The following is a 24,918-nucleotide window of genomic DNA, read 5'->3' on the forward strand; positions in this document are numbered from 1 at the left end:
ATACATTTTATTTTCTAAAAAAAAATAAAAAAAATGTATCATAATCGTATTTTAATTTAAATAAATATTTTTAAAAGCATACTTTTAGGCATATTAAATTTTACACCTTTTAAGTACAACTCTGTATTTTCAACCATATGGCAACAATTCTTATTTCACCAAACAGCTGTAGAAATGTCAAATGAAGAAAAAACAAACAGGCAGAGGAAAATTGCAAAAAAAAAAAAGAAGAAAAAACAAGGAAAATTTTTTCAGTCGCAGAAGAAATTTATTTTAAGCAGGTTGTTAGTGTGCATACAATGCTGGAGGCATTACTGGTGGAAAAAAGTGAAATTGTAGGAAAAAATATCAATCTAATTAACAAGTTAAATAACAAAGAATTTAAGAAAGTACAAGTCGAATGATAAGATTCTTTTAATCAGATTTCACAATTATTTTTTTCATGTGTTACACTTAAGAATAAATATTGTGTATTAAAAATTGTGCATGAAAAAGAGGTAATTTATTAATTATATTGCTCCTAAAACCAATAAGTTAAATCTATGGTAATTAAATATAACTATATACTTAAGTCTTAAGAATTAGTGTATATTATATAAAGAAAATGATTGCATCTTTCAATTTGCTGCCCCCTCCACCCCCTCTTTTAACCAACATCCTTAATATAATGCATCTGTATGTATTGATTTCCCTTCCTCTTGAATCTTCAGTTGTTATAATAAAAAAACAATCCGTTGATCTCTTCTCTGTCTGTTAAACACATTAACACCAAGATGTAATAGTTCTACGTCACCTGCTGTGTTCAATTTCTGAAAAACTATTTATTCCAAAAGAAGATTAAATCAATTCAATAATTTCCGAAATGTAAACAATGTAACAAGTTGCCAAAGTGGCAGAGGAAAGGCAGTTCCATTATACATAACTTTTTGTATAAGAATAATTACTTCTTTCGTATAACGTGTTTTTTGTTTAAACATTTACAATTATTATTAATATAACAATTTTTGGGGTTTTCTTTTGTGACCCTTTCGTTTTACTATTTCATTATTTTTTCTGACTATTTCAATCTCCACAACCCATTTCTTTTACATGCCTATCCATATACAAATACTACGGTCATATAATATGTATGACTTTTTCCGTTTTACTAATCACTTTATCTACGAGTTATTTGATTTTTTGTGTTTCTGTCTGCCAGTTTGTCGGTCGGTGTGGCTGCGGTTTTTGGCTTTGCCCACTTTAACATATTAATTTTCGTACTTTTTTGTTATTTTGTTGACGTTATTCACTTCGTACTTTTGTCATATACCCATGGAGTAAGTGTAAGGTGTTAAAGCATTTGTATATAGATACAGACATATGTATATCCATACGAGTATGAACATACAATATTGTTCAAAATCTAAGCAGCTTTTCCTTGTTATGTTAAATAACAAAAAATCTAGGGGAAAAAATTTGAGTTGAACTTGTTAATTATATTACACACAATCGTAAAGTAAAGAATATAGAATTGCTTCTTCTTTTTCTTCCGACTACGTTTTTTGATGGAATACCCTTTTTCGATCGCTCCGTAACGAAATGAAGAATATAAGTGGTGTTATGCATGTTATCAGAGTTTAAAAATTTATATTTTCTTAGCATTTCGACCTAATCTTATCTGCATATACATATATAAAAATTAATGTGTGTATGTTTGGACTTTATAGACAGCTAAACGGCTGGACCGATTTTTCACATTGTTTTCCTGTATGTCTGAAAGGGACTATAGTCTACTTTTTTGTAAGGACAACTTTGACATCCATAAGAATACTTTTATATAAAATGGGCGAAATGGGGCGTGGGCGTGACACATTCCATATGAAGAAAATCTTAAATCAGTATATCTGAGAAAATATAACAGATAAAGTGTTTGTACTAGCAGCAGGGTACTTAGCAGCAGAGTTAGAACCATCAAATTTTGCACGAAGAACTTTAGCATCCATGTAAACATTTTGGGTAATAAATTGGCGAACTACGAATGGGGGCGTTGCTCCTCCCATATGAATAAAATATACAAAAATTAGTTTATAAATTCGTAATAATGCTAGCTTCTTAAAAGTTTACACTTTTCAATTGATTTCCGACAAGGAATACCGTTATCCGATTAGTCTAACAATTTACACCAGTTAGTTTTAGACATTAATATACAAAATCGATATTTAAAAGGCTCCACTAATGTAGACACAACACATATATTTTGTTAAAGAAAAAGTTGCTTTGGTTTCGAGCAATACTGTATGAATATTTTATACAATTTTCATTTCATGCTTTGGCAATTTGTTTATTTTGTACACTTCTGTTTTAGTTGAAAATTAATAAAAATTATTGAAAAGTTCAAAATTTATTCGATCATAACTACAAATATTTTATTTTTTTTCAAAATAAGTCTGAATTTTAATTGAATTTCGAATTTTTACATTAGCCACTGAAACTCCTTCAAAATTCAGTTACAAATTTTAAACCATAATAATGCTATCATATATTCGAATTTCCAAATTCGCAGAAAAACATAAAATTTGTTCGGATAATATTAAGCTACATGTCAAAAAAAAAGTAATTGAAACCCGCTAATTAGTTGTTCAATTTTGCTTATGTAATCCTCATAATACTATTAGTTTATGATAATAAAAAATTATGTAAAAAGTGAACTTCCCACGCTTATCTTAACACTGTTTTATTTAAGAAAAAGTTGAAAAAGCAATTGCAGACACATTGTCTTTAGATAAACCAACAAAAAACTAGTTTTTATAAATAATACATAAATACATATGTATGTATTTATTCTCTCCTTGATGTCATGCTTTGTGAACTAACAGATATTTGTTTATTCCTATAATTTATAGCATATAGTGTTGCATTTATATTATTTTATTTACAAGGATTAAATAACTAATTATTAAAATAGAACTCATTTAAGTCCCATACCTCGTATTTGTTTACTTTAAAATAACACAAACACTGAGTGCAAGTTTATATTTAAATCGTAAACAATTTGCTTTATCTGTTGCTTTTGAATTAATTCATTTCTTTCATTGCTTTTTGTTTTCAGCTTTTATACTTCAAAATTAAACACTTCAAAGTTAAGTATTATAAATGTAAAGACACTTAATTAAGAGTTGATCGACAATTTGCTGCTGTTGAGACGTTATTGAGATTAATTTGATTCGCGTTTATTTTTGCCAAATTTGGGATTTGCGTTGATTCCAAAAATTCATATAGCAGCTCCAAAATATGCGTTTCAACAAGGCCGAATTAGCGACATTGGCCTCAAATCCCACAATAAAATTTGAAAAAGAAGGACTTTTAATTATAACTGAAAGACAAGAGGGTTTCTTTCGCAAAGCAGAAGGTAATTATTAACATGTTTCGTTTCTCTCAAACTTTATACGTTTATTAAATAGTTTTTATCAATATATTAACATACTTTGTATGATGAGTATGTTGTGTTAAAGTTTGTATGATTTTTTTTTATATTTGCAACAACAACAATTACAAAAATAAAAAGATTATATTTGAAACATTTCAAAAATTTATATAATTACTTGTTCATTAGGGTGTCTCGTGGACCACTTTTATAGGAATACCTCTCAAACGACGTACTAAATACGAGAAAAATAAAAAATCATTTTTTTGAAAAGTGCCTCAGGTTCCCTACGAGCGATTGATATCAGTATTTCTGGTCCTCAAAACGACTTTTAGTACATTATAACCCAGCAAAATGTTACATGACAAAGATGTCGTTTAATCAGAGGTGCAAGATGAATAATCGAACCAATGCTAATTCGATGATTCGAAAACGAGGTTTCATTGGTTCAAGCTATCTGTTTTGTCTGTATTTTTAGAAGATATTTTAAATATTTTTAAGGAAAATATTAAAATATATATGGGAAAATATACAAAATAATATTAATAATCAAAAATATTTCTAATAACACATAAATTTCGTTTGATTAAATTAACAATCTGAATTAATTTTTGAAGTTTTAAAGAATTTTTTACTGCGGAATAGGTTGAATTTTGGAAGGCATTTAGAATGAGTTGTATTAGCACTGTTATTAAAGATGCCATGAAACTTGCATTCACTTTGCACTACTGCAAAATTTTTTTGCTGGGAAGGTGTATATAAATTCCAAAATAATATAAAAAATTCTTAAATGGACCAAACCAAACATTTTTTTAATATTTTTCTGTATAAAAATTAAGACAGTTTTGACGCCTATTTCAATAAAAAGCTAAAATAAACGAACTAAAACTTATTTTATGGTCCAAAAAACTTAAACAAAATTAGGTACTTTTCAAGACCCATTTCAAAGAAATTGGAAGTTTTTTTTTTTAATCTGAGGACCATTCCAAAAAATATTTTTTATTTTTAATGGGAAAAGCGAGTAATTAAATTATATTTCATTTAGAAACACAACAAAACGTAAAGTAATTTATTAAAACTTTTTAATATTCCACAGGTTGAGGAATAATTCAATTTTTTACAAAAATGTATAATAAAACATGTCCATGCATGCATAGGTAATAAAAATTAACACATTTATCAAAAAACATAATCACTTTGTACTTAGTTAAATGAATTTCACCTTTAAAATCGTTTCTATTTATCACTACGAAAACCTTTAAATAAATTTAACGCAATATAAAATATGCTTCACTAGAGTAACAAAACTATCTGTAGATAAAAAGTACACATTTTAAACACAGTTTTTTTAATTCTTTAACAATATATTAATCATTAGTTTAACTTAGTTTTAATGTTTTTATATTTTTCCAGTTAACTATCCTCGTTGGTGTAAATTGCGAGGCAATTTGTTATTTTATCTTAAAGATCACGATCCACTATCACAGCCGGCCGGCGTATTGGTTTTAGAAAATTGCCGCCCTTTAATACGAAGTGAAGAAAGAGAATTTGACGGTTTTGTATTTATATTAGGAAAGCTAAAATTTTGAAAATATAAAAACTTATTTATGCATATTAACGTATTAATTTATTATTACAGAATTCGAAGGCAGTTTACCTCAGCGTATTTCTACGCGCACAGCCAAAGAACGTTTAGATTGGGTCAAGAGTATTCAGCTGGCTTCATACTCTTACTTGAACAAACAAATACAATATTTGGAAGACCAAATTGCAATAACCATGGGCAATCGTATTGAAAAGGGTTTGCCCTTATATGCGCCCGCTAACGATGCCACCTTATTGGCGGGACTTTTAGATTTGAACTCTGCCAAAAGTTCGAAGGCGAACGTCGAAGAAGGTGATCTTATACAATTTTAATTTTATTTTCTCATTTCTTAAGTTATTTTCTTTGTACCGAATTTATAATTTGTATTTGTTTCCTTTAAAATTCGTGTTGTGCCTTTTATTTGTACAAACTAGTTTAAGTTATTGATTGAGATGCAGGGAAATTGGTTTGGTTGTAATATTCACATACATTTTATAATTCTATATAATTTACATACATTCGAAACAAATTCAAATTAACAAAAAATATTAATTCTATTCATATACATATTTAGTTTATATGTTTTTAATGGTTTTGGTCAATGAATTTGTCAACTAAAATAATCAGTCTGAATATTTGTAGCGTTATTTAAATTTAGCTTTATTTTTATAAAATTACTTATTTTAATAAGAATTGAAATAAAAATATTTGAATTCTAATGTTACTAAAGAAAACAGAGTTTTTAATTGTTAAGTTTTTAAAGGTAATCTTCAAAAGATTTTTCAACTACAATAGTTTAAATCTAATAAGTATTTTTTTTTTCTACTTTCTATTCAAATTTACAGATTTATCAGAAATACCGATTTGTGAATCTGCATTATCATGTGATAATTTACCATGTGCTGATAATGGTCGTCTGCCCTGTCCAAGAGTTGTATGTGCTGTACTCATTTCAGGAGATGATATAATTTGGCGAGATTATGCTCGTACAGAAATTATAGAAAATTGTAAAAATCCTCAATTTTTGTGTACTATGAGCTTTAAAAATAGTGATGGTTTTAATGCCGATACTCCCCTAAGATTCACAGTTTACGATGTTAGAGAAAAAGTTTCCTCAACTTCGGTACCCATCGGTTATGCTGAAGTGGTTTTAGGTGCAATACAGGTAAATTTCTAAACGGAGACATATTGTAAATCATTATAAATTTTAAAATACCTTAGGATGCCACACGATTTCGCATACCTTTAAGATCTGTGCATGGTGAATGTGGTTTCATAAATATTGCTTCATGGGCTCCAGATACTGATAAACAATTGCAACCTCCGCCACGATCTACTACACAGGTTTTTGAACAACAAACTAAAGGTCATAGGCGTACACAATCCTTGCCACCAAAATTAGGAGTGAAATTATTTGTTCCCTTTCAGGGCAGTATACAAAGGATATTTGCAAATCCAAAGGTTAGCATGATATTAGAAATTTTTTACATAGAAAATGCAATTCAAATTCACCTTAAATTGTTTATCATTATTAAAGCATATAAATACTTGAAATTGAAATAAGATTTTCATTTAATAATTTTTCTACTTAACAGATACACACTTATAGGCTTAATTCCAGTCTAGGTGCTGATATTAGTGTTCACGAAACCTTAATGGAATCAAAATTATGCTTCAGTATACCACACCAACTATTGTAAGTAGAAATATTTAAAAAGAAAATTGTATTTAAATTAAAAAAAAAAAATAATAATTAAAATTATAGATCAATTTGGATTTTACGTGAAAAAGAATTGCTGCAGGAAATTTCCGGAATGGGCGAACTTGGCGGTGAGTGGAGACGTAAACAAATGGATTTGTTGGACAAACATTTAAAGCTACTAAATGACTATTCACAAGCTAAACAAAATTTACAACAAATTATAAAAGAAGAAGGTGATAAAATAAATACATATGAATTGTTCAATTTGTTTACACCTTTTATAAATATGTATATGCTTTTAGGCACTTTCTTTAAAAAGTCTTCGGTAAAAACAGATGAATCTTTAGAATTTATACCAGTAAATTTACATTTGCAACGCATGTGGTCACAAAATGACTCATTAAATCGTACTGGTGTTTTGGATATCATAACAGTGGGAGCCTTTACCAGACATGCTGGTAAAATGGGCAAAACAGGAGGTTTAATTAAGTATAGTTTTAAATAAGATAATAATTGTTTTCTTTAACTAATGAAATTTATATTTAAATTACTAGACTTTTACAAGAAACCAAAGAATCACCATCGAAATTTGAAGTGAGCAATAATTGTAAAGTACAAGCCGCAAATGATGCTGTACAGGCAATTAAACAATTACGCAAAGAGATTGTCGAGATAATGTCTCAGTTGCTGGCATTGGCAAAGCAGAAAAATCAAAAAGGCATGATGCCTTTGTGCAATGAAATGGTTACAAAAACCAAAACATTATTAAATATTTGGGAGCCAAATTTAGTGGAAGAAGCCTTCTCATTCATAGAACAACATCGTATTATCGAAGAACCAGATAACGTTTTAATGGTAACTAGTAAATACAATTCAATTAAATACTAATTTAAATACTAATTTCCATTCTTTAGCCCATGTCACCTTTTCGGAAAATTACTCAACAGTTGAATGATTTGGAATTAAAGTCGCCCGAATTAGAAGATTTCTCTACTCCTGTCATAGCACCACCCGATTTATGGCCTAGAGCTAAAACACCAACAACAAATTTGAACTATAAACTCGTTCGCTCCAATAGTTTGACCCAATTGAAACATTCACCTTCGCTAACTTTGGACATTGATGCCATACACAACCTTCAGCACACAGTACGTGCATACAATGAACAATTACAAAGAAATGCTAAACAAAAATCATCTCAATGCAAAATACAATCTCAAAATACTCAAGATGAAAACGAAGAAGCCACATTCCAATCACTTCCAGTGAATCTTAACTCAAATATTGAATACAACGAAAATAATTTTGTTGAAGAAGACGAGGATCAATTGACCACTTCGCCCATCAAACTCATTGATTTGGATGAGTCACCTCCTAGTCAAGCGAAAGAAGGAACATTGAATTGCTCCAAACCAATAAAAACACCACATATAATGGCTAATGCACGAACGGATTATGGTTATGAATTAACGAGTTGCACAGTTTTTGCCTCATCTCGTAATGCACGATTTTTGGACACAAAAATGATGAGTACATCTCCGTCGGCCAATTATTATAGACCCACTGAAGAGCCAGAACCTTTGGATTTAACCCAACTAAATATCGAAGCTAGTGTCATGTGTTTAGTAAGTAAAATTAAATTTTTATGCGGGCGCTGCGGTAGCCCAGCAATACGCTTAAGACATCCTAAAGTGGCCATGAAAAGGTCAGGATTTAGCAACAATCCAGTACCAGATGTTGTAGATAACGGCAATTCTCAGGCAACTTCTTGTGTTGACAATAAAGAGTATGCCGAAGGTGGCCATTCTCCAAATGGAAATAGTAATGGTTTAAATTTGGATTTAACACAATCCATGCCGGCAAATGATAATCCGATATCATCCACAAAGAAAGGAAATAAATTTACCGATGGTGAGCCCTCTACAAAAAATTGTATTTCAATCACATTTATTAACATTTTGAATTTTCAGGCCTCGATCTTTCTCTTACTACCGATTGGGCGTCAGAATTACGGCCGTCGATGCGTAAATTGCGTCATGCCATGGATGGTCTGTTAAAAACGGCACGTCTTATGCATTCAGTACAACGTTTACAACAGAATATGGATAGAATTAGCATGAATTTAGAAATCATGTACAGAAGAGATGTTTGTTTTTCACAAGCATTAACAGCACTTGTAAGTGCATTGATGGCTAAATTGTGGGGCAATGAAATAACGCACAACTTTATAAAAATACTGTGTGATCTGGGTCCTCTGGCCTATTTCGAAGGTTTACTATCACTCTATGGCAGTGAAATAGACATGTGGGGTGATATGTGTATTGCAATAGAAGATTTACTGGCTGTGGAATTCATATTAGTGCGTTGCAATATGCCAAACAACGATCAACAATCGGTACCTATACCTCGTATAAATGGTTCTAGGCAATCTTTGTGTATTCATCTTCCTATACCCGAATATGTCTACGCTCTTTTACCCACCAAACAAACGGTCAACTTTAAGGTTACACCAGTTTTCTTTAATATTGGCATCAACGAAAAGGCCACACTTGCCGAGGCTGTGGGACGCACCCGAGAGCAGCATCGTTCCAATTGGGACAATTATGTACGACTCAAGCAGTATTATTCTCGATTCCGTAAATTGCCTCTACAAGCACCAGAGACGCCCAGTAAAAATGAACCACATAAACCGGCCTCTGAACTTCTGTTGAATATTTTGAATTTTATGGAAGAACAACTGAAGGCCAATGTATCGAAAAATGTAAAAATCTTACACTTAGCAGAAGATGCGTGTCGCCTAATGTCTGGTCTACGGTTCACTTCGTGCAAAAGTGCCAAAGATCGAACTGGAATGTCTGTAACATTGGAACAGTGTCGGGTACTGGTGCAAGAATTTCAATTGCCAGCAAAAAGTGTTCCATACGTTTTAAATACCATGAGAAGCGAGGGCTGTCGTATGGATAATGTCTACAAGAATATTGATAAACGTAAATATGCTTTCAATTTGCCTCAAGTTTTAAGTTTGCCAGCCATGTATAGGCCACCGGTTGGAGCTTATGGCAAGGCAGAGACTTAAAGGTAGCAATGCGGAATCTCCTTTTAACTACATACATACAAATTGTTAAATGAAAATGTTTTAGAATTTAGATTGAACTTAAGATGAATTTACGCTTAAATCCAACATTTTAAAGCACATGTACTTTAGTTTTGAACTTATTCAAACACATTTAGATTTAAATTTATGGTTGAAGTATTGTTGTTGCAGGTAAATGCATATTTAAAATATCTTAAACCTGTTAATACATTTATTGTTTTTACATTATGTTAAACACTTTTATTGTAAAAATTTTAATTTATTGTTAAACCAATTTTAATTTATAAAACACTATGTACTTTTTTATTGTTTTAAACATAATTTTAAATATTTTTAACGAAAAAGTTTGTGCCAAATATTTAATACCAATTATAAAATGTTAAAACATCAGAAAAATCACATCGTTATTAGCGACAGAAGGGACATAAATAAGAGAGTGTAAAAATAAATTTCAATCATTTAATTTTTATTAAAATCGCTTGACTGGAAGCAGAAATTCTGAACTGAGGTCTGGACGCTGTTCAAATAAAATGTTTCCGTTTAGTCTCTTTTGTGGCAAATGAACGATATACTTTTTGGGTAAAAAGAAAAAAATTTAAATAAAAAACGAATTCAAATATAACAGAACAATATTTTATTATTGAACAAATCAGTAGATGGATTCAGTGGAAATGTCAAGAGCCACAAATTAAACATTTTAATAAAATATGTATAGACCTTATGATACCGAAAAGTTTATTAAGGAAAGAAACACGAAATACAATGGAATATAAGACTTTTTAAGTACGTTTTAAATACACAACTTTTCCATGATTTTATATATTGTTACTTTATTCTAGGATGATTTAACAAAATTTAACAACTCTCCACTCAATTTTTAATAATCAATAATGCGACCAATTTTTAAACGTTCTTTCCTAATTTCCGTTTTTAACCAAGATGGAGTATCCTTAATGGGATGAGCATTTGGATATTTCAATGGTCTATCTGGACCATCAAATGGATGCGTTTTTGCCAATTTACGTTCCAAATATTCCTTATTCACTTGCTTCATATCGCGGTGACGATCCATGTACAAGTTGAAGGCCTGCTTCAATGGGAAGAATTTCTGATCGGCCAAATAGGGTTCTGGGAAATCGTACTCGAATATGGGTTCCTTTAAATCTAATACGAGGTAAAATTTATCAAGCATATAATTTATAAACATCTTTTTGTAATGACTACTTACTCAAAACATCGTGATAGAATTTAGTTAAGGATTTATCGTAATTAGTTTGATAGAAGGCCAAACCAGCAGGTGTTATATCATCCTGATGCTGGCGATAGAAATCGTATGTTTTGAAGGTGCGTTTATCTAAGTTAACATTGTCCTCGGCTGACAATTTTAATGAACTAAAGTCCATTTTCTTATTCTGTTTGTACAACACAAAAACAAAACGTTGATAGCCAACACCTTTGGGGGGAAAAGGAGCCAAATAATTGACTATAACGTCACCTTTTTGTACATCACCATTAGGTATGTTACCTCTATATGGTATAAAATTAATTAACAATTTACATCTTCGGCTAACGATTTTATTCCACTTACACAAACCAATGTACATATTCCTTATCATTTTCAGTAAAATGACCATCTGGATTTGTAGCAATTAATGTCCAATAAGAATCTCCATTGGTAGGTTTGCCTGTTATAGGGTCCGTTGAACCATCGAATGTTACCAAAGGAGCTTGTCTAGCTTCCAAGGGCTTAATTATATTGCCATTATAGACTGGAATCAATGTATCCTCAGTTGCTTGATACTAAAATTTATTTATTTGTATTTAACTTCTTCAATATTGGTGTTTCGGTTTTTTCTCATACCTGGATATTAAGGTTAACGCGTGGTACAAAGTATGCGGCACCAAAAAGATCCTCAAATATGCCGTAATGGTCAGCTAATACGCGCAAATCATAACCTCGTGTTGTATTTGCATAATCCTTTTGCACTTCACTCAAGTCGATAAGTACTAAAATTGTGTGGTTTTATTAAGTACATAATTCGCTTTACATATTTAATTATTTTTGGTTAATGATATGAGGATGATTTTTTTTTTTTATTTCTCTTTGATTCTTAACAAAGAACTTTTAAATAAAACACACTTAGGATTTTTAATAAAATTAGAATATAAAAGTATTTCACTATTTATAGCAGCGCGACTTTAAAATAATGGTTTAAAGTCTTCTATATCGTTTTTCTATTTTTTAAACTAAACATGTACAAATGAATGGAAATTATTTTTACGAGCTTCTTATCATAACAACGAAGATTAATAAACCTTGTTGTGTGACTACAAACAAGAACGGCAGTATAGTTACATACAGTGGGGAAATTTCCCCGATTCGTTAATACGATGTATTGTACCAATCTTAGTTTGTTTTTGCACAAGTAGTTCTGACAAACCTGAGCTTAATGTGAAGCAACAAACTTAATATATTTTGTATACCCAATGTATACCCTGCTGTGTTCATCTAGTTGATGTAGCTTAAATTTTAATGTAGAAACTCAATACAGGAAGTTTTGATTTACATTTATAATAGGAAAAAAATATCTATAACTTAAAAAATACTTTATTAGGGTTAGAGTCAATTTTACTCCACATTCACCCCTATTCTGCATTTCGATTACGTTTCCACATTCAGTTACCCTACGATCAAAAAGTGGTATTCCAACAAAAAACGGAATCGTAAGAAAAGGAAGAAGCAATTCCATTTTATTTCAATGCTTTATGATTGTGTGTGTATTCTGCATTACGATCGTAACTATGTATTTGTAAGTTGTTATTTTAGTGACGGAGCTTCGAATCGAAATGCAGAATACAAAAGTTGCCAAACGGAGAAAATTTTGATTCGGATTGAAATGCAGAAATCTCAAATATGAAGGTATATGCAATAGAAATTATCATATAAAGAAGTTTTTATCTGTTTGATATATTGATTGAAGGAATAGGTATCCAAATTTAATGAAAACCAATTATCAAATGCTTTTGATGAAAAAACTTATAGAACTTGTACTTACATTCATTACTCCTGGCCTTTTTCTCTAGTTCACCATTAGCACGTTGTGCTTTAACATAACTTAAGCGTTCCTTTAACTGTTCCGAACGTGTGGACTTCAATTTTGGAAAACCAATATTGACTCTAGCGGTCAACTCTGGATCTTTAACATTCTCCTCTAAAAATGAAGAAAACTTTATACTTAATATATACAAATTGATTACAACACCATTCGGCAGTTCACTTACCCTGCAAACGTTGTTCAATCGTTTTGGCCACACCGGGTGGTTTGCCTCTAATTGTATGGCCCTGACGACTGGCCAAAATTAATGGAGTTGTGGAGCGTACACTTTGCTGCAGTTGGGCTTTAAATAATAAGTTACTTAAAGCCATTTTTATATTTTTATGTTAAAATTCTTAAAATCTATTTTATACCGAAAGTTGAAAGAAAACTCACTTTTCTCACGCCAGAGCCCTGCGCCGACAAATATTAACGGCAGCGGCGACTGACACTAAATATGTCGGCGGCAGCTTAAAATCGACTGTAAGCCGGCTAAGTTTTCAACTAAGTTTAGTTTTTAAATTTTCAACGATTTTAAATAAAAACGGAATCCGAGAGATCAGAAAGTGGGATTTTGGAAGCAAATATATTGTTTATAACAACAAAACAGAGCAAGCACAAAGTTGTGTGAGAAATTATGCAGGAATGGATAAAAAATTCTTAAAAATTAAAAACAAATCCTTTCTCCAAGTTTTACGAGGATCGGCCTATATTTGACCCTATGGAAGATTCCACGCAAATTATTGCAATTTCGCCAATTTTTCTTAACGTTAATTAAGATTTTAATTTAATCTATGAAAAATTTGCATAATCTAATAGTTTCCCAGATATACGAAATTTTGTATTTAATTCATATGGGAAGTGCCAAGCCCCCATTGAAAGTCCGCCCGTTATTCTCTAAATGTTCACAAGAATGTCAAAGTTCTTCAGTAAAATTTTAAGATTCTAGCTCTAATAGTTTCTCAGATATACGAATTTTTCTATTTAATTCATATGGGAGATCCAAGCCCCCCAGATGAAAGTCCGCCCTTTTTTTCACCAAAATGTTCAGATTAATATTAAAGTTCTTCGCGCAAAATTTTAAGAATTTAGTTCTATTAGTTTCACAGATAAACGAATTTTTGTATTTAATTCATATGGGAGGTTCCGCTCCCCTCATTGGTAGTCCGCCAATTTATTACATAAATGTTAAAGTTCTTCGTGCAAAATTTTAAAATTCTAACTGTAATAGTTTCCAAGATAAACGAATGAAATAGGTCCAGTTAGGGATAATCAGAACCAGAACAACATCAAGGGATCACAAAGAGATTGAAGTATATTCCAAAAGTTTCGCTTTAAAAACATTATTAGAGTGTATGAAAACTCGCAACTCTAAAGGCAGACTATTCCTATTTTAGCGGTAATTTCTTTATGATTAAAATAATTAAGAAGTAAGAGTTATATTTGGCAAATCATATGTCGTAAAAAAGCAAATTTCGGAAGTGGTCATATCCATATATATATATGGACTTTGATAATTAGATTAATAAGAACGTCAGCGTGATTTTCGGAATAGGGACTTAAATGTGGGATTGGGTCAATTATGGACCAAGTTCTCCACAATTTAATATATTTTTTTAATTCTACCATAATTCTATCATAATGATAACTTTTGGAATGATGTATTAGCTATAAATTGATTTTCTGTAAAAGAGTTATATTGGCGGTCCGATCCTCATAATTTTATTTTTCATAAATATAGGTTTCGGTTCCTAAAAAAGTTTTTTTCATCGAATTCCATTATTACATCGACATTTGAAAGCCATTTATGTGCGTTTAAGTCATTTTCTGAAGAAGATTTCATATGGGTTTAGGGTGAATTACGCTTCGATCGCCATAAATTTTGGTAGACATATTTTCGTTCCAACAAAAATATTCAAATCAATTTCTGAAGGGGGCAGGGTCAATTATGGCCTATAGAGATTTCGATTGATATCGACCCCTTTTTGCAAAATGGACGTAAGTAGTGCTGTTAAAGTATTGAGTAGTGGGTATCGAGTATCGAGTATTTGCCCTATTTTTTGGGTACTCAATACTAAAAAGTAGTTACTCAATACTTTCAGACTTGTATATGGATTTAACTTATTTAAATTTAACGGCTATGATGTGAAAAAATACAGCTCTAAAATCTAATATAGACCATATCATTATTAGAAATGCAACTCTTAGCAATATCAAATCAATGTAAAAATAATTTAAACACTGCAATAATAGTTAAAAAGTTACAAATATTTATCGACGCTATCTAAAAAAATAAAATGTCTCAAAAGAGGTGTGATGTCTGGTCTAACTTTACTTAAAAAAAGGAAAAATTCCTCGTTTTTAATTTAAAATAAAACCGTTAAAAGTATCGAGTAGTATTGAGTACCCAAACGAAAAGTATTGAGTAGTATTGAGTAATCAAAAGTAGTAGAATATTACAGCACTAGACGTAAGCGACATGATTTTCGAAATTTTCAAATATTAAGCTGAAAAATTGTCGGCGGCGGCGGCTTTGACATTTTGTTCGACGGCTAGGCTTAGTCGGCTTAAGCCGAATCGTCGCAAGTCTCTGAATTGAATTGAATTTTTTGACAGTTCACAACAGCTGTTCATAATCATTAATTCACAATAGTCTGGTGGTGTTCATGACATGAACAAATCACAGTAATTCTGAAAATAAAATGGTACCGTTAAATTCAAATTGATGTATAAATAAACAAATAACAATATATAGTCGGTCATATCCAACCAATTGATACCCTATACCAGTTATGAGTAGTATATTACAAAATTATTTGTTTTTTTTATAAAAATTTATGTTTAATTTTACCTATGTATTTAAGCAATTTATTGATGAAAAACTAACTTTTTTAAAGGGCCTTTATATGGGAGTTAGGGTCATATATGGGCCGGTCATCATTTGTAGGAGAAATTTATTTTTATATAGAAGTTAATTATGCTGAACTTCATAACGGTTACGGGTCAATTATGGACGTTTAAGACAATTGAGAGCCGATCATTACAAAATGATATTACAAATAGTAAAAATAATAAAAAATTTTTAATTTATTTTGTAAATTACATATTTGTATCAATGAGCTCGGTTATTAATAAAGATTTACCCCCTTATTCACAAACAACATTTTTATTTTATAAACAGTTTATAAATTAGATTTTGTATGGAAAGGTTTACAACCTTTTATAAAATAAAAATGTTGTTTGTGAATAAGGGGGTTAATTTAAAAAACAAAAATATTTCTATATTAGAGTAAAATATAGTTAGGAAATAGATAAGTTCAATATTTTCATTTTGCATTTATAACTAAATAACAAATTTCTAATAAAATTTTAACCTTGATCATTCTCCTTCAATAAAATGGCTCTAATTTCAAAGTGTCTATAAAAGTCTAAAAAATCTATAATTATGGTGTTTTATTTCTTTATTATTAATGTCTGTGTGTGTTTTTTTATCAACTGTTTGTAATTTTTCCAATTTTGGTTAAAAAAAAAAGTTAACTGAACGATGTAAACAATTTGATAAGTTCAAATAAACACACATACATGCTACATACACATAAATACATATTATGATGTTTAAAATTGTTGTTTTATAAACAAAAAAAGTAATAAAATCTTGTTTTTGTTTGTTACGATTTTTAATTAACGTTTATTCGAAATTTGTTTTTATTATTTTATGTTTGGATGTCTCAATATGAAATCCAAATGAATGGAATGTATTATTTGAACTTAAATAAAGTTAAGTCGAATATTATAGACCTATACACTTGAACACTTGACTCCTAGTCTTATTTTATCATAATGATGACCAGATTTTGTGCAACAAGTAGTTAAGATTGTTGTTTTAGAATAGTCTGAAAGGACATAGGCGGATGTACATAAGTAAACCATTTAAGCTTTTTGTCTATGATTTGAGTTATTTTATATCAGAATTGTATTATTTTATTTAAAAAAAAAAATTTAATACAAAATTTCTTTAATTTTATGTTTTGCATTTTCCTATTCTACCATTTTATAATTTTTTTTTATGTTACAATCATACCAAAGAACTTTATATAGCACCGCCTTTAAAGTAGAGTACAATCAAACTAACAGTTTGTTCAATTATAGTCACATTAATGCCGTTAAAAAGGCGTATATTATTTGTCACTACTGCAAAATAAATATATTTTTTATTTTCCAAAAAGTATTGTCGAAAATTTTTTTACCATATATGGTCACAAACAACAATACTTAAATGTTGCTATACTTTTTAATTAATTTTTTTTTTTGTTTAATTCTTTTTTCAAACTAATAAAAACTTTTGGTGATAAACATTTAAATAAACAACAACAAAAACATATATACGAATAAACGTACATACAGACATACATAAATATTTATTGAAGAATTAAAAAAATATATAAACAACTTAAAAAACAAAAGATTTTTATTAAGAAACTAAAATCATCGGAATTTCGAAAAAAGCGAAAATAGTTGCAAAAATTGTCATCGTATCTAAAGTTTGATGAACTCGAAGGTTATATTAACTGAACACTGTATTATGAATTTTGTATTTGTTATGGTTTTTTTTATTAAACTTCTAATGAAGGTTTATTAAGATAGCCCTTCAGAACGTAGTACTAACTCTTTCGTTGTGAATATACATATGCATGTACACTGACTCAAACAATTGCCCGTACACTAAGCTTTTGACAATATTATTTATTGTAGTTTAAAAAATATGTATCGTACAATAAAAAGTTTAGTATTTTTAAAAACTACATTAGGTATATAAAATAAATAAAAACACAATAGAGGTAAAGACAATTTAAATTTTATTAAATAAAAAAAACAAAAGAGTACTACAGAAACTAAGCTCAAAAAATTCTCCGTACAATATAGTGATTGAAACTTAAGTATAGCTTAAATTAGAAATTTAATAGTTTTAATAGCTTGTATGGTATCCTTTAGCTTTAATGACATCTGTCAAACGATTTTTCATTGACAGTGCTAATTTATTTGTCGTTTCGCTGTCAATATTGCGCCACTCCTCAAGAATTGTATTTTTTAGCATTTGTTTGTTAGTAATTGTATGTTGCCTAATTTTTTTTCCAAAATTCCCCATAAATGCTCTATAGGGTTCAGATCTGGACTCTGGGGAGGATGTGGAAGCACTTGTTTTACATTATTATGTAACCATTCACATACAATTTTCGATTTATGTTTTGGGTCGTTATCTTGAACGAATCGAAAATCATCTTTAATGCCCAATTTTTCTGCACTGGCTTCTAAATTTTCTTTTAATATATTTAAGTAATGATTTTTGTCCATTGTCGTTTCAACAAATACTATATTTCCGACACCTCCTGCGGACATAGCACCCCACACCATGACACTACCACCACCGTGTTTCACTGTTGCTTTGAGGTTTTTTAATTCGAGGGCGGTATTTTCTCTACGCCACACAAATCTCCGGCCATCTGACCCAAAAATGTTAAACTTGCTCTCATCCGTAAAAATTACCGTTTTCCAGAAGTCTTCCGTTTTGTTTACGAAGTTTTTGGCATACTCCAAGCGTAGTTTCACATTCTTTTTTGAAATAAACGGCTTCTTACGTGGTACACATGCCTTATACTGGCATTGATGAAGAAAATTTCGGATTGTTTGTGCATTTAGAGCTACGTTTTCACTTTCTTTAATAATTCTCGCTATTTCCACTGCACTCATTTTTGGATCGAGCTTCACCATCCGTTCAATTTTCCGTCCTAATCGTAAATCAATAATTTTTTTGCGGCCTCTACCTGGAGAAATTTGTAACAAACCAGATTTTTTAAACTTTTCTACGACATATTGGACAGAAGATCGTGGCCTTGATACTATTTCCGAAATTTGTCCATAACTTTTTCCTTCATTGTACATTTTTATTATTAAATCCTTGATGTCTAAAGGAATTTTTGTTCCACGTTTATTATTTGCACTCATTTTAAATGTGAAAAATGTAAAAATCAACAGTAAGATTTTAAATCAATGCTGACAACATTAGCAACAAGAAAAAAACTTTTTTTCTAAGTTCCGTTACATTTTAGAGCTGCATCATTTACTTTTTTCTACCTGTACGGGCAATTTTTTGAGTTTAATTTTAGCAGTGTTGCATTTTATTAATCGCTTAAAACCAATTAGATTATTATATAATGTTTTTGTAACTGGGAAATTTATTACAACATTATAACGTATTCTAAAAATTAAAATTATTTGAATTGGTGAAATACTTTAGATAATATTACAAAATATGTTTTATAATGACTGGTGTACGGACAATTGTTTGAGTCAGTGTATGTAGCTTCATTCATTTTGGCCATGGTACATAAATAATTAATTTTTATTCTTCCAGTTTTAAATATTAATTTCACCAACTTTAGAAAATTTCAAGATTACACATTAAATTATTAATTAATATGACTTCAAAAAGTTAAAAGCATAAAACTCTAAAACGTTTTTAATTTAGTTTTAAACGTATCTTAATTAATAAGTGTTACAACTTTATAACCATATTTAGTATTGAAAATAACATTTCCAATAGAATTTTAAACAAATAACATAACTTCAATGTATAATAGAAAAATTCGAAAACAAAATTGGTAAAATCTTAAAACAACAATCGTTTACATACTCAATAATTAAATATTTGCAACAAACAAGTAAAATCTTTTAAATTTTTATCAAATTTAATGAAATGAAACATTAACAAATTTGGTATGAGAGTGAAAATTTCCATAAATGTCATAATTAACGATTAAATAGTAACTTATTGTTTTTTTGTTATGATTAAAATAGTTAAAATAATATTATTTAAATTAAGTTTACAATTAATTATTGATGAGTTTGCGGCAAAACCCCTAATTAAAAAACTGTAAATTTGGTTTGGAAATAAGTTTACAAGGGGGAAATATGTTATTTTCGGTACACTAGTTAAAAATGTGGAGTATTTTTTAATACTTAGTAAATCATTAAATTTGGGTTTACCTTAATTCCAATCCTTCTAATTATTGGTGGAGGGATTTACGTCTACATTAAAGTTCTTTAAGCAGATCGTGATATTAGTGTTTACATGTGATATTTGACCTCCAAATCATTTTCTGAAGGGGACTTTGCATGGGGGCTAGGCTCAAATGATCATTTAGACTTATATATTAGTTCTAAAGTTTTGCGGGATACCTACTAGAATATTTAACATAATTATGAGGTCAAAAGCCCTATTAGGATGGTACGGTGGCTAGGCGAAATAATCGACTCACTTTAACCATTTTCAATAGGCTTTGTCCTCCTCAAAAGAGAGTGTATCTTTAAAATTGCGACTTGTAGAGTGCGCACAAGGTTTACATGGACACACGGACAGACGGACATAGATAAATCGGCTCAGAATGTGATTGGGGAGAAAGGGGCTATTAATCCAAGTACAACTAGAAAAAACTGTATGTACATATAAAAACATAATTTTAATAAACGATTTTTATAAAAATTTTCTAGCATTAACAACTTTTTAAAACGAATAGGAATTCATTTCAAACCACCCTATTAAACTGGAATCAATCGAATCAATTATGTAAAGCAAATTTTACCAAAATTTCATTTAAATTCAAATTTTTAATAATATGAGTAAAAAGCGTAATGAAAATTCATATGATTTGTAGCGGTAATTAAGATATGATATTTAGCCATAATCATAACCAACACTCGTATAGAATGATAAGATTTAAATATAAAATATATAAATAATCAGCATATTGAAGGTAAACTAAAAAATTGCTAAACTAGATTAATTATAAAGTACATATTAAGATAACAATTTAATCAACTTTAATACAAAAAAGAAACCAATTTTAGAATTAAAGAATTTCAAAAGTACGTATTTCATATGCATTTTGTTTAGATTTATACATATTCTAAATGAGTAAAATCGGGAGTTGCCAAGTGCAGTAAAATATATACATACATATATATGTACATATATATACGTACATATGTATATGTTTATGTAAAATGTTTTGTATGTATGTAAAAGTTATAGAAAAACTACAACTTCCCTAAAAGGACATGAAAAGTTCATACATAATAAAAATCAATAAATACTTGAGTATGCCGGCAAATGAGGCAACAATAAAAAAGTGGAAAAAAAGAAAAATAATCAGAAATATCATATGGTAACAACTGTGGAATAGAAAATTGCCCTTTGGAACAAAGGTACATCAAACAGACAGAAAGTTAAAAAGGGTAGTTTTTTAAAACGCATGCTTTCTATTCCAACAAGGGGGTAGTGAGTGGATGAACAATAGGCAGAAGAAGAGAGATAAAATTGCACCCGGAGAGAGCAAATATAGATTTGCAATGTTGCCAAATTTCAGCATTAAGAGTATGCAAATTAGGCATGTGCAAAACGGGTGATAAAGCTCTCTGTCTTTTATACTCTTTATTTCTAATTTTGAGAACATTTCTTTTTTCTTTTAAAATATTAAGGAGCGGTAGCTTATATATGTAAATATGTATGTATATAATGTTCATATGTATATATATATACTTATGTTTTTGCGATTCCAGGACAAAAACCATTTGTGCAAGCATTTGCATACATATTAGAAGATTTCTGTGTTTATTCTGTTATTGTTACAAAATTTCACTTTTTACACACAAAATTCTTATATCTCTCTTTCTCCACTCCAATCCCTTTCCTTGTTATCAGCTTGAAAAAAGTACACCACCAACATTCATGCGCCTTATTAAGAAATCGCTACCAGAATTCAAATTTCAGTAGAATGCCGCACCCTGCATTTACACACACATACATACTCATTTTCAGTTATCAGCTATACGAATGTACTCACTAATGTAGGGTAAAGTACTTGTGGAAATTAAAGCGAGATTATTGCAAAAGGACCTTACCCTCTAAAAGAAAAATTAAACACCACCATACCATACTTCTGCTAATACAACCAACACAGACGTTTAGATCTCCCACCACCACCACCAACGCCTTTACTAGCACGAATTTTGCACGCATGTTGTTTTTTTTTTCTGTATATGCAACCCAAAGGCAAATAAACGTGAACAAAGAAGTTAGAAGCTATAGTCATTCATGCTGAGAGCATATGATACCCTATATTTATTTGGTCCAATATAAATTAATTCTGAATTTTCAACCATTTTCATCCATCCTATCTCTGAAAACCCTTAAGAACAATTACAGAAACTATTATTATAGTAAATGCGTTGAATTTCATCAGTTTTACAACTTATAACTGATTGTCCAATTGGGCTACAATTCCAGACACGTTTATATTTATATAAAATAGACCCATTTATTGGAAGAGTATCAATCGTAATTTTGACATATTCAATGAGAATTGGTATTTCTGTATCTAATTCTAGGTCTTTCAACATTATTGGTTTATTTTCACTTGTTTTAAGAGAACAAAATATTAAACTTTCCGATATTTATGTTCTGTATTTAATTATAATTAGGTTAGGCTGATAGGAGGATGTATCTACATCAACTCCGAAGAAATACACCTAGGCCTCTATCGGGCCTGTTGAGCGCTCTTTTTCATGGAAAATGTTTGTTGGTAAAAACAAAAACCTTATATAGTATTCACTAAATGTATTATACGTAATTCCTAAGAATTTTCCAATCAATGTTCGTGAGGGATATATATCCGGAATAATATCACTTCCAAGATATTTGGATCTAATTTCGGCAAAAGCCTGACAATGGCAAAGAAAGTGCTCCAGAGTTTCACTGTCCTCTCTATATGCTCTACATTCGTCTGAATCCGCACGTTCAATTTTGTATAGGTGTGCCCGTAATCCTGTGTGTCCACTCAGAATACGTACCATCATACTAACCTCAGACTTGTTCATTTTAAGGAGTCTTCTCGTCCTGCTCTCGTTAGGGTCACCCCATAGGATCTTTGTGGTTCTACCCACGGTTTCATCATTCCAAGGGTTTCTCTCGCCCATAATTTTAATTCTGCCCTCTTTGCGGTTTTGCATTCGTCAGCACAGAGGAAAAAAATATACACGCCTGGTACCAAATTGACACCAAATTTTTCAATAACATCCGTTGTCAAGTATATACATATATACAACAACAACATGTAATGTAGATCACGCAACTTTGTCAACATTGCAACAATTCGTTGTCACAATCTAAACTTTATGCACATCCGTTGTCTAAAAGTTAACAAACGTGGTAAGCTCTAAATGCGTTGTAAATAGTGAGCTTACCTTACCTCTGGGAGAGTATTCGGTAAGAGCTTTTTTACAATCCCATACGGTTTTAGATTTAATTATAATTAGTTCTTGAACTAAAAGAAATCTTTGTACATAATTTTATTAGAATATTGCACTTTAATAACGGATAGACGGACAGCGTTACATCGACTCAGGAAGTGTTTCGATATACGCTCCCTAAAAATTATTCCCAGTTCAAAGTGTTGCAAACGATATACATAACTAAAACACTATACCAAATTAAACTTTCCTTTGGTGTTTGGTTAAATAAAAATAATAAAATTTAAACAATTTTCATATTAAAGTAGACTTCCATAAACAAATATAAAACCAACCAACAATGAATTGACGAAAAAGACATAAATTTGAACTTGAACTTCCACCACAAAGAGAGAGAAAAACGAAACAACAACAAATATCTCTCGGAACCCCACCCTCTTCAGTAGTTGGCTTTAACGTTCATTTCATTAAATATTTGTCAGACAAATTTGTTTCGCTTGTGACTGTGTGACTGTTAAAATACCGGCCGGCCGGCTTTATATTCATTCCAAGCGAAAGGATTTCTTTTCATCCTAAAAATCACTACCACTAGTAGCAGGAAATATGTCCTTAAATATACTAAAAATAGTCGTTTTTCCGCCAATATAGCCGGGACTTTATATACTACATCTAGTTCGTTTTTTTGTCTGTATATCGAATACATATGGAGGCATGCAACAATACGATTTTATTGCCTTTTATGGATTTTCAATACGAACTTTTTTCTACTCTTAGATACTACAAACTTACAATTTATTTATATACTTGTCTTCTTATTCAAAACTACAGTCATTTATGTTCATATTCAAACTCGTACTCTTCTTACAGTAAGTAAATAATACTTGAGAGATTTTCTTGTACATACATAAGTATTACTTATGTACAAATGTATGTACATAATAAATAAATGTAAATAATAAATATTCTTAAATACTTTCTGTTGCACGTTTCTAGAATTTTTAATCAAATGACAAAAAATAAAGAACTTATGCGTTGTCTTATTATTGACTCCTGTTTCGATGTGTTTTGCATAAATAATTTTGATTAATATCCGTTAAAATTTAAATTATCTTTAATTTCAAGATTTATTTATTAATTTTTAATTACGTATATATCCGGAAATTTAAAAATACATACATATTAAATAATAAGTCAGTTACTAAAGGGAAATCAACAAGGTTTAAACGCATAAAAAAGTTTTGACATTTCAAGTTTTATCATTTCAAATTGTTTACAATTTAAGAAAATTGTCACAATATACCTATGTACTTGAATTATATGAACAGATTTTCTACTTAATTTAGAAAAAAATATTTAGCTGATATTTCAACAAAAAATTGTGCTAAATATGTTATGAAGAAATGATTACTTTTTGATAAAATGTAATGAAAAAGTAATTGATAGAATAATATTTCTTTATAATGTTAACAGGAAGTTAAAGAATTTTTATGTTTTTGTTGTATCCGAAAGTAATTATAAGAAGTAAGAAAAGAAAGTCGACAATATCATAACCTAATGCAACTATGGTTATATAAAAACTTTTTTGGACTGGGTATAGTCTTGACCAATTATGAACCAAATCTCGGGAAATTTGGTTGAATGAAAATTTTCCCGAATTATATATCGATATTATGTTTTATATGTCAAGATTTGGAAGTCCTAAATTAAACTTCGCTAGAAGCTTTCATATTCATT

General features: G+C 29.9%; 2 protein-coding genes across 3 annotated transcripts in view; one reads left to right on the plus strand and one right to left on the minus strand.

The window, feature by feature from the left end:
* Nucleotides 1-197: 197 nt before the first annotated feature.
* Nucleotides 198-10,406, plus strand: LOC119605486 (inositol polyphosphate-4-phosphatase type I A). Of its 2 annotated transcripts, none has more exons than XM_037958628.1 (12): nt 198-497; nt 3,089-3,388; nt 4,817-4,975; nt 5,043-5,300; nt 5,834-6,153; nt 6,210-6,449; nt 6,584-6,684; nt 6,754-6,923; nt 6,993-7,179; nt 7,245-7,545; nt 7,605-8,601; nt 8,661-10,406. In XM_037958628.1, exons 2-12 carry the CDS (start codon nt 3,271-3,273, stop codon nt 9,764-9,766), a joined length of 3,957 nt encoding a protein of 1,318 aa, XP_037814556.1. In that variant the 5' UTR covers nt 198-497; nt 3,089-3,270; the 3' UTR covers nt 9,767-10,406. The 2 variants fall into 2 exon arrangements, with proteins under 2 accessions (XP_037814556.1, XP_037814557.1); XM_037958629.1 differs by lacking the exon at nt 198-497 and adding an exon at nt 4,500-4,560 and having other exon boundaries at nt 3,092-3,388.
* Nucleotides 10,402-24,918, minus strand: part of LOC119605488 (39S ribosomal protein L38, mitochondrial) — a 40,485-nt gene continuing 25,968 nt past the window's right edge. Inside the window, exons 2-7 of the mRNA XM_037958632.1 lie at nt 13,067-13,242; nt 12,841-12,996; nt 11,646-11,791; nt 11,373-11,584; nt 11,013-11,311; nt 10,402-10,948 (exon numbers count right to left, since the gene is read on the minus strand). Of these exons, the coding sequence (XP_037814560.1) occupies nt 10,662-10,948; nt 11,013-11,311; nt 11,373-11,584; nt 11,646-11,791; nt 12,841-12,996; nt 13,067-13,211 (1,245 nt within the window). The 5' untranslated portion in view covers nt 13,212-13,242 and the 3' untranslated portion in view covers nt 10,402-10,661. The remainder of the gene's footprint in view (nt 10,949-11,012; nt 11,312-11,372; nt 11,585-11,645; nt 11,792-12,840; nt 12,997-13,066; nt 13,243-24,918) is intronic.

Source organism: Lucilia sericata, unplaced genomic scaffold, assembly GCF_015586225.1.
Source record: "Lucilia sericata isolate MDLA Ls3-8-SP2 unplaced genomic scaffold, ASM1558622v1 Contig000490F_arrow, whole genome shotgun sequence".
Taxonomy (NCBI): Eukaryota; Metazoa; Arthropoda; class Insecta; order Diptera; family Calliphoridae; genus Lucilia; species Lucilia sericata.

Excerpts from the sequence above, each read along its gene's own strand:
- LOC119605486 (XM_037958628.1), top strand. The coding sequence starts at position 3,271 with ATGCGTTTCAACAAGGCCGAATTAGCGACATTGGCCTCAAATCCCACA. Across the intron at positions 4,976-5,042 it reads CGGTTTTGTATTTATATTAG|AATTCGAAGGCAGTTTACCT; the intron begins GAAAGCTAAAAT and ends TTATTATTACAG. Across the intron at positions 6,685-6,753 it reads AGTATACCACACCAACTATT|ATCAATTTGGATTTTACGTG; the intron begins GTAAGTAGAAAT and ends TTAAAATTATAG.